At 47.9% G+C, this 9,984-nt stretch overlaps 2 protein-coding genes across 2 annotated transcripts in view; one reads left to right on the forward strand and one right to left on the reverse strand.

Moving 5' to 3' along the window:
- The window catches only part of Tmem206 (transmembrane protein 206), a 25,415-nt gene extending 20,520 nt beyond the window's left edge, over positions 1-4,895 (reverse strand). Inside the window, exons 1-2 of the mRNA XM_013014980.1 lie at positions 4,733-4,895; positions 181-413 (exon numbers count right to left, since the gene is read on the reverse strand). Coding sequence (XP_012870434.1) covers positions 181-413; positions 4,733-4,895 — 396 coding nt within the window. The remainder of the gene's footprint in view (positions 1-180; positions 414-4,732) is intronic.
- Nenf (neudesin neurotrophic factor) lies at positions 4,854-9,661 on the forward strand. The gene is made up of 4 exons (XM_013015383.1): positions 4,854-5,055; positions 6,648-6,708; positions 7,840-7,943; positions 9,356-9,661. Exons 1-4 carry the CDS (start codon positions 4,894-4,896, stop codon positions 9,530-9,532), a joined length of 504 nt encoding a protein of 167 aa, XP_012870837.1. The 5' UTR covers positions 4,854-4,893; the 3' UTR covers positions 9,533-9,661.
- The last annotated feature ends 323 nt before the right edge of the window (positions 9,662-9,984 follow it).

Below are 9,984 nucleotides of genomic sequence, written 5' to 3' on the forward strand. Positions count from 1 at the left end.
CCAGGGCGCCCTCGCCGCCGCCCCCCCACCCTCCTCGCTTCTTCCCAGCCCCTCCTCGGCACCCCGAGATCTTCGACGGACGCGCTCCCCCGTCCGGGATGGCCGCCCCTCTCAGCCCGCCCACCCCGGCCCCGGGACCCCGGCCCTACACCTCAGGGGACTTGTCCCACTCCCGCCTACCTCCTGGTAGGATGTGGAGAGTTCCTGCCGGATCATGGCACTGAGCCGAGCTAAGGCGCACCTGAGCCCGCTACGGCCCGGGAGGCACCAGGAGCGAGCGCCGCGGCGCCTCAGCCGCCACGCGGGGATTTGCCGGCTCGGCTCTGACTGAGCAGGACAAGCTCCGAGCAGCGTGGGGGGCGGCCGGGGGGGGGGGAGACCAGGCGTGGCGGCGCTCTGCGCATGCGCCGCGTCTGCCGCGACCGCCAGGACCGCCAAAGGAACGCTGGGAAATGTAGTTCTGGCTCTCTGTGGCCGAGAAACTGCTGCTCTTCTTTTTGGACGCCTCTACACCTCTCACTTCCTCTCTTTGTTGAAGCGAGAAAGAACGGAAAATGAATGCAAAGTGGAAAAAGGGGGTCGGGTCAGCTGAGTAGTAGAGCCTTAATCTGTAACTACAAGAGGAAGTTTGGCCTTACCCTTTATAATCGAAATAAATGTCTAGAGAACATTTTGTTAAAAAGTACTGACATGCACATATGCCCTCAATCCTGCAAGGGGAATACTTTTATTCCTGAGATTCCTTGTTTCCAAAAGGATAGGAGAACAGTGGTGATCAAGGGAAGAGTATTTCATCCAGGAATGGACTTCTAGGGTCTATATTCTTTCCTTTTTTTCTAAGGCAGACACTTGGAATCAGGAGCCCTAAATTCTTAATCTGGCTCTGTCTCTCATGTACACACCTTACAGAACTTGGAGCCCTCCACTCATTGCCTGGGCCCAACTGTCAAACCTTATCTTGCTTCATAGGGCCTGTCAAAAGATATTGGACAACACACATGGCCTGAGCAATGATAGAAGAGGCCTCCAGCCCTAAATGTGTCAGAGCATTGTGTTGGGCCTGTGACTGGATGGCCTTAGGACTCTGTCTTCCTCCTCCCACTATTCAGAATGGTCACTATTGGCTGCTTAGAGCTGGAGCAGATAGAGTCTCAAAGTAACCTAGGACTTCTTCATTTTGAACTTCTAGCCTCCAGAATCTTTTTTTTTTTTGCCGGTCATGGGGCCTGAACTCTGGGTCTGGGTGCTGTCCCTCAGCTCTTCAGCTCAAGGCTAGCGCTCGGTACCACTAGAGCCACAGCACCACTTTCGGCTTTTTCTGTTTATGTGGTGCTGAGGAATCGAACCCAGGGCCTCATGCTTGCAAGGCATGCACTCTACCGCTGAGCCACCTTCCCAGCCCGCCTCCAGAATCTTGACAGAATCCATTTCTTTGGTTTCAAGTCATCCATTCCTAACATACAGTGTCCCTGGGAAGCCAATACGATCTCCCAAGTGTATGTGAACACACTGTGTCCAGCCTCTAGCTCTCCCCAGAGACCTAGGCCCCCATGCCCATTTGCCTATGTTAGTTCTCTGCTGGATGTTCATTCACCTGATAGCAGCAAAGCACAGGTACTGAAAATGTGAAACCTGAGGCCAGGTGCCTGGTTCCCAGTCTTGGCTCTGCCACTTACTAACTTTGTTATCTTAGGAGATTTATTCAGTCTCCCTGGCCCTTACTTACCTCATTTTAATCACAGGAACATTGCTACTTATTCATAGAGCTCTGGAAGATTGAATTACCAGATGTAAAATATTGCTGGGCACCAGTGGCTCACACTTGTAAACCCTAGCTACTCAAGAGGCTGAGGATTGAGGTTCAAAGCCAGCCTAGGCAGAAAAGTCCATGAGACTCATCTCCAATTAACCACCAAAAAGCCCAGGCCCTGAGTTCAAGCCCCAGGACCAGCACACACACACACACACACACACACACACACACACACACACATACTTAGGCTCCATCTGACATATGAGAGTAGTGAATTAGTATTAGTGGTTGTTGTAAGATTCAAAGATAAAAGAAAGCATCTTCCTACTCAAGTCTGTTCCACTTAAGTTCCTTTCATTGAACTGACATTCTCCCTTTTGCTCTAGATCAAACTCAGAATCATCTCAATTCCTCCCTGTCTTCCACACGTACAAATCAGCTAATCCTGTTGACTGTACTTTAAAATCTCTGTCACCACCATTGTGATAAACTGCTAGCATTTCCCATTCATTGTTTTCCATAGACTCCAAGATGGGGCTTGAACTCTGGGCCTGAGCACTGTCCCTGAGCTCTTCAGCTCAAAGCTAGTACACTACCACTTTGAGCCACAGCGCCACTTCTGGTTTTCTGATGGTTAATTAGAGATAAGAGTCTCACAGACTTTCATGCCCAGACTGGCTTTAAACCGTGATCCTCAGATCTCAGCCTCCTGAGTAGCTAGGAGTGAGCCACCAGCACCCAGCAGGGTCTACTTCTAAACCTTGCTGTCCTAGTCACTTTCCCCTTTTACAGGGAGCCTGTGAAAATCAGATCATATCATTCCTCAAGCTCCTCTAAATTGCAAATTCCCAAGATCCTATAGGAACTCTCCTCCAGTCCCCACTTCTCCTGGCACTCTTAATACCACCCACTCTTCCAGCTCTAAAATGCTGAACACACTCCAGGCCCCTTTGCACGGGTGGCTGGCTCCCTGTGCCTTGAATGCTCTCCTTCTAGACATCATGTGACTCAGCCCTTTCTCACCTCTCTTGGGTCCATCTCTAAATGTCAATTATCTTTGATGTCTCCTCCCCACCCTCCTAAAGCAAAGAGTTCCATTGCTTTTTTCCCTTTTCTGCTTTATTTCCTCCCTAGCACATACCACCTTCTAATCAAGTCATTTATTTTCAGTCTCCCTCCACTAGAACGGAACTGCATGAAGGTAGGGTTCTTATGTGGTTTGTTCTCTGCTGTAACCCAGTGCCTCTGACAGCCTCTGGTCATTACTAATTGTTCAAATAACTGCTGATTAAATAATCAAAATGTTTTCACATAGTGGTAAGAAAATAAAACAAGTACGTGTTAAGAAGAGATAGAACAAGTGTGGATGAGGGGACTTATTTATCTGACAATGATCAAGGAAAGGTTCATGCAGAGAGAGAGAGAAGGAGAGAGGTTTTCATGAAACTAGTTACTCTGTGTGTGTGTGTGTGCGCACACGCGCGTGAGAGAGAGAACCTAGACTTGAACTCAGGGCCTCAGTGACTTGCACTCTTGATTGGTCTTTTTTGCTCAAGCTTGCACTCTACCATTCAAACCATATCTCCACTTCTGGTTTGTTTTTTAATATCACAGAGACATAACAAGGTCTAAGTTATTTAATTCACATAAAGGTGCTGGAATCAGAGCCAGGCATAGTAAGTCCCTGTGGGGGTCTCCTTTGCTAGTTCTCCCAACCACTAGATGTCAGAGGGCCCAAAGAACTCTGCATTTTGTCCTCACCTCCTCTCTACCCCCATGCCCTTCCCTGGCAGCCTGCCATGCCTGTGATTTTAAATATAGCATATGCAGAGTCCAAAATTTATATGTCCATATTGAAACCTTCTTCCAATTCCTGTTAGATGTCTAGTATGTATATAAAGCTAAGTAAGCCCTCCTTGATCTCTCCCTCCAAAACCTGTGCCTCCTACCATCTCTCTCATAGCTCAACAAATGGCAATATCTTCTTTCTAATGGCTCTGACTAAAAGTCTTGGAGTCATCTGTGACTCCTCTCTGTCCCTCATCTCCGTATGTCTCCTTGATGAACAGATCCAGTCAGTCACATCTTCAACACATACCTACAATCTACCCACTTCTTACCACCTGTGTCTACCAGCCTGGGGCAAGCCACCATCCTCTCCTGCTTGGATTATTGCAATAGCTTTCCTGCTTCCTTTACAGACAATACCCCAAGATACTTGGTTAATATTTTAACTCTGTTCCATTCACTTCCATTCAAAGTTAAAGTCTCAAGAGAATAAAATAAACTGTGGGGCCACAAGAAAACTACTCCCTCCCTGCCCCCTTACCCTCTTACCCCTTGACTGGCCTGACCTCTTCTCCTAAGGCTCTTCCCTCCAGCCTCCCTCCCTCCCTCACCTGCTGCAGACTTGTATACAAATATTACCTTCAATAAGTCTTCAGGTCTTCCTGTTTAAAATAGCAAGCCTCCCTTTAATTTGCACCTTGCCTTTCTTTTTCTCTTTAGTATGCATCCCTATCTAACATACTATTTACTTATTTTTCTTGGAATCTGTCTCCCCATAGAATGTAGACTCTAGTGTGGGCCTGGGTCTGTCTTGTTCAGCTTTGTTTCCAGAGACCTGGTACAGGGAATTTCTCCAAACAATATTTTTCCGAATAGTCAGTGACCTTAGATTTTGCACAAATGTTAGCTATTAGAGTTCTTTCAAGGCACACGGTCCTTTGCCTTACCCTTTGGGGGGAAAATATCCTTGAGGACTAGGTGTTTAAATACAAGCGCGGGTGGGGGTGGGGGGAGGGGCAGGGAGGGAGGGAGGAAAGAGAATTGAATTGAAAGTTAGGACCTGCATTTAAAATAGTGTGAAACGCACAGCTACACCGTCCACACGTCGACGGAAGGACTACCATGACATCTGTCCTTCTTTGCCAACTTTCAGTTGGTGGCTTGAGGTCGCGAGCCAGGCTTAGGTCCTACCTCCGACGTTCTCGCCAGTGGGCGCGGGGCGGCGGGGCCTGTGCGGGGCACCGCCGGGGGAGGGGCGGAGGCGGGGATGGGTGTCCCCGCCCTCGGGGCGGCCCTGGTGGCGGGGTCGGGAACGCGCCCTGGCTTTGCGCTGCGGGCCCTGCGCGCTCTCCATGGCGGGCCCCGCGCTGGGGTGGCCGCTGTGGCCGCTGGCAGCGCTGGGCCTGGTTGTGGCGCTGACAGCCGGGGCCGGGCCGGAGCCGCGTCCGGCCGAGCGGGGACCCCCGGTGCGGCTCTTCACCGAGGAGGAGCTGGCTCGCTACGGCGGGGAGGAGGTAGGCGGGCGCGGCGCGGGCCTGGGGACGGGGATCGCGACGTGGGACCCCGGGAAGCGTCCGAGCTGGCCCGGGCCGGGGCCTCGTGCCCCGCGGAACCCCGGCTCGGCGCCGGCCCGGGCCGTCTGGGCTAGGCCTTCTTTGCAGGCCAAGGCCGGTGCCAGGCGTGCAGGCCGGTCCCCGCCTTGCCTACAATCCCCACGCCCCGCTTCTTTTTCCTGGTGATCTGAAAAGTTCCAAAAACTCAGAACTTTAACAACAACCCCCCCCCGCCCCCAACACACACACACACCCATGATCCTCCCTTCCATGATGTCCCAGCACTGTGCCAAGTGTCCTAAAAACCCACCTGGATGGAAGCTAGTAAACCCATATCATCTGTTTTGTGATGGTGGTGGTGTTTCTAAAGTAACATTGCATACCCACTACTATAGCAGAAATGAAGCATAACTGCTAGTCAAACTGTGGGCACACAGCAGGACTTGCATTTTTCTGGCACTGGACAGAATTTAATGTTTTTGGAAGGTTTTAAATATGATTAAGTTATTTATATACTTCGGCCCAGAAATTCCATGTATTGGAATAGGCCTCAGGGAAACATTTCATCCAAAACAATTTTTTAGGAGGTATAATTCTACCATTTATAGTTCCAAAGAGAGGAAGCACCCAAATATTCAACATAGAAGACCAGCTACACAGCAGATATACTGTATCACTGTTAAGATGGGTCCTATGTAGCTATTTGAGAGATAGCCATCTTTCCAATATGTGGAAATATTAGGTGAAAAAAAATGTTACCTATAATATCAACATGTAAAAGAGGGGCTGGGGAGGTGGATCAGTGATAGAGTGCTTGCCTTGTATGCATGAGGCCCTGGGTTGGATTCCTCAGCACCACATAAGAAGAAAAAGCTGGAAGTGGCACTGTGGCTCAAGTGGTAGAGCACTAGCCTTGAGCTAAAGAGCTGAGGGACAGTGCCTAGGCCCAGAGCTCAGGCCCCACGACCAAAAAACAAAACAAAACAAAAAAAAAACCAAAAACATGTAAAAGAGAACACTTACCTTGCCTTCATAGTATGTATCTCCATTGATGATGAGGAAATCTGGACTGAATTGAATCATTGTTTAATGTACTTCTGAAGTTTTATCTGCATAAAGTGGTTTCAGCTCTTGGTTGATTTAAAAGTAAAGGATTGCCCAGTGCTTTCATGCCTGCAATTCTAGCTACTCAGGAGGCTGAGATCTGAGGATTGCAGTTCAAAGCCAGCCCAGGCATGAAAGTGCATAAGACTCCTATCTCCATTAATCAGAGAGCCAGAAATGTAGTTGTGGCGCAAAGTGCCTCAGGCACGAAAGCTCAGGGACAGTGCCCAGGCCCTGGGTTTAAGTCCCAGCACCAGCAATCAGTCAATCAATATAAATGATTGCTGTATTCATGTTATGACATTTCATGAGGTTTTAAGCTTTCATCAGTGGGCGTGGCAAGCTGAGGAGAACCAGGCCTTGATCCTCCTGTGTTTGCACAGCCCATGATGGAAAGGAAAGGTATTACTAACTCAGCTCCTCTTCACCGTTTCTCTCCTGCTTTTTAGGAAGATCAGCCCATCTACTTGGCAGTAAAGGGAGTTGTGTTTGATGTCACTTCCGGAAGAGGTAAGTAGCTTGGCATTTTGAATCTTCATTGCTGCCAAACTCTGAAGCCAGAAAAGGTCCCTTTTTTTCCTTTTTTTTGCCAGTCCTGGGGCTTGAACTCAGGGCCTGAACACTGTCCCTGAGCTTCTTTTGCTCAAGGCTACCACTCTCCCACTTGAGCCAGAGCATTACTTTTGGCTTTTTCTGTGTATGTGGTACTGAGGAATTGAACCTAGGGCTTCATGCATGCGAGGCAAGCACTCACTAAGCCACATTCCCAGCCCCCTTTTCTTCCATTTTAAATGACAAGATTAACTTCATTTTTGTCAATGTTTTATTTCAACAGACTAAGTTTTTTTTCCTATTAATGCAAGGCTGGCTCCTACTCAAAAGCCTTCCATGGCTTTAAAATTCAACTTGAACCGGATGATTCCTCTAGTTGAGCAATGAAACAGTGTTCCTTAGCAATTAGCTGACATCATAGAGCATTATAGAGTATTTTAATGCCATTAAATAATTCCTCTGATTTAACTACACATGATATATACCTGTAGGTGTTTTGTGTTTTGTCCAGTAGTGGGGCTTGAACTCTTGGTCTGGGCGCTGTCCCTGAGCTCTTTTCTCAAGGGTAATGCTCTACCACTTTGAGCCATAGTGCCACTTCCAGTTTTCTGGTGGTTGATTGGAGGTAAGAGTCTCACTGGCTTTCGTGCCTGGGCTGGCTTTGAACTGCAATCCTCAGATCTTAGCCTCCTGAGTAGCTAGGATTTAAAGGCATGAGCCACTAACTCCTGAACTTATACAGGTAGTATTGAATGGATCACCTTTTGTTTGATTCACAAACACTGTTGTGTGAAAATAGACTTGGTTTTCATCAGTATTTAGCCAGACATATTTCTTGTTTGCATTTAATTTTTTGTTCTCTTCTTTCTAAAATCTGTATTTCAGCCTGCATGTAACTTATTCTATATTTGAATTCAAGGATGTCAAGCTGGTGACTGGGCAATATCTTCATTATTTTGTGCGTGCATGCGTGTGTGCGTGCGTGCGTGTGTGTGTGTGTGTGTTCAGGCTTGGAGTTTCTCTTGGAATTGGGTGGGGCCTGGGGTCATGTACACACTCTGTGTGCACACTCTTCCTTCCCTACTGCAGAGTTTTATGGACGAGGAGCCCCCTACAATGCCTTGACTGGGAAGGACTCCACCAGAGGGGTGGCCAAAATGTCTCTGGATCCTTCAGACCTCACCCATGATACGGTGAGCCAGATTATGACCTTTGGTCAAAATGCCCCATGCCCTCAGCTGTGGCCTTTTGTTTCTTGGTTTGTTTTTTAACTTCTAGGCAATAACAAAACTTCCTAATTAACTTGCATGCCCCCCAGTCCAATAGATCGTCCTGTTTTAGGCCTACTCAGAAACCTTCCACGGTGAGTCAAACCCAACCTCCTGTGAATTTGTGATCCAACTCTGTGGTCTTCACTTTGGTCCTAAGCGTTTTATGGTCTACCCCCACCACTCCCCAGGCCACTCTTGGTCACTCAGTGGACTAACGGGGGAGATGCAAGATCTCCCGCTATGCTCATATTGATATGAAGAAAATATTGCATAAAAAGTAATCTCCATAACAAGCCTGGCATTTCCCCAATGTGTGCTCTTCATCACATTGACAGTGGGATAAACGCTTAAGTCACAACATTATAGAAATAAGAAATGAAGAAAATAATGAAGTACCTGAGCTAATTAGCTGATAGAGCAGAAAGGTTTATTTTCACTTACTATTTTGGAGGTTTCATGATCAATGATGACAATGATGAGTGTATTTGGCTGAGAAAAACTGTTTACATCATGATCAGGAAGCAAAAGAAAAGAGGGCTCTAGTGTACCCCGGTTGTCTTTGAATGTATGACCCTAATGACCATATCTAAGGACCTTCTGCTCAGCTCTACCTCTTAAACATGCCACCAAGTCCCAATAGTGCTACACTGGAGATCTCTAGTCACTTTTAACACGTGAGCCTTTAGAAAAGGGGCATTCTAAGCTGGGTGCTGGTAGCTCACACCTGTAATCCTAACTACGTAGGAGTTTAGGAGCTGAGGATCAAGGTTCAAGGGCAATCTAGGCAGGAAAGTCCATGAGACTCATCTCTCCAATTAACCACTGAAAAGCTAGAAGGGGAGCTATGGCTCAAGTGGTAGAGCTCCAGCCTTGAGCACGAAAGCTCAGGGATAGCACCTAGGCCCTGAGTTCAAGCCCCCAGTATTGGCACAAGAAATTTCAAAAAGGACATTCTAGATCTAAAGCATATCAGGAAGTATACATAAATATGCAGTAGGAGTCAGAGGGTGGCAAGAATCAAGCAGGAGGAGACAGGTGCAGATAGCAGAGGGCACCCAACCCCACCCCAGAATGGTTGTTCTCATGGAGACTTCAGTTTCTGCACCAGTCAGGCAGGAAACAAATGAAACCATTGCTCTCCCCATGTCATCCCCACCAGCACACACAGGGTTCTCTCTTTAGAAGTGTGCTGTCCATGATTTGCCTTATTAGGATAACCTTTTTCTTTGCTTGCATTCAGAGTGTGGAGACGGTAAGGCAGGGATGGAGAAAGGCCAGTGCCAAACATATTCATTCATCTTCACCCCTCGTTTCTTGGGCCTTTCTTCCCCCAGACGGGGCTCTCGGCCAAGGAGCTGGAATCCTTGGATGACGTCTTTACCAATGTATACAAAGCCAAATACCCCATCGTCGGCTACACCGCCCGGAGGATTCTCAATGAGGATGGCAGCCCCAACCTGGACTTCAAGCCTGAAGACCAACCCCATTTTGACATAAAGGACGAGTTCTGATGGTCTGTCTGCAATAGGAGACTTGTGAAAGGGCGAGACAGGGGCACAGATAATGAATCTCCTGCCAAATAGGCTTTTAAAAGCCTCTCAGTCATCCAGATGTGAATAAAGCAGACATCAAAGCTAGAAGAGTGACTGCTTTTCATTTTGCTGGGTCCAGTGTGTTGGCTGCCAGCGTGTCTCTGCCCACACAGCAACACAGGGTGGTCTGTGGGAAGCGTCCTCCATATCACCATTGCCAACTAGGGAATGATCTTTATTTCTTTATGCTTTTCACAGCTTGCCAGATTTTCTGCCCTGATCACGTTTACTTTATAATAAAAGACAAAAACAAACTTCCTATTGTTACAAAGGGAGAATTTGTCCGTATGTGCCACTCCCTGGGGACTGATGACACCCCTTGTAAGTAAGTAGGTTTGTGCTTCCCGTCTCCCTGCCGGTGAAGAGGCAGG

Source organism: Dipodomys ordii, unplaced genomic scaffold, assembly GCF_000151885.1.
Source record: "Dipodomys ordii isolate 6190 unplaced genomic scaffold, Dord_2.0 Scaffold26, whole genome shotgun sequence".
Taxonomy (NCBI): Eukaryota; Metazoa; Chordata; class Mammalia; order Rodentia; family Heteromyidae; genus Dipodomys; species Dipodomys ordii.

Bases quoted from the DNA above. Each gene is read 5' to 3' on its own strand.
- Nenf (XM_013015383.1), top strand. From the start codon at position 4,894: ATGGCGGGCCCCGCGCTGGGGTGGCCGCTGTGGCCGCTGGCAGCGCTG. The intron at 6,709-7,839 runs GTAAGTAGCTTG...TCCCTACTGCAG, and splicing joins TGATGTCACTTCCGGAAGAG to AGTTTTATGGACGAGGAGCC. The intron at 7,944-9,355 runs GTGAGCCAGATT...TTCTTCCCCCAG, and splicing joins CAGACCTCACCCATGATACG to ACGGGGCTCTCGGCCAAGGA.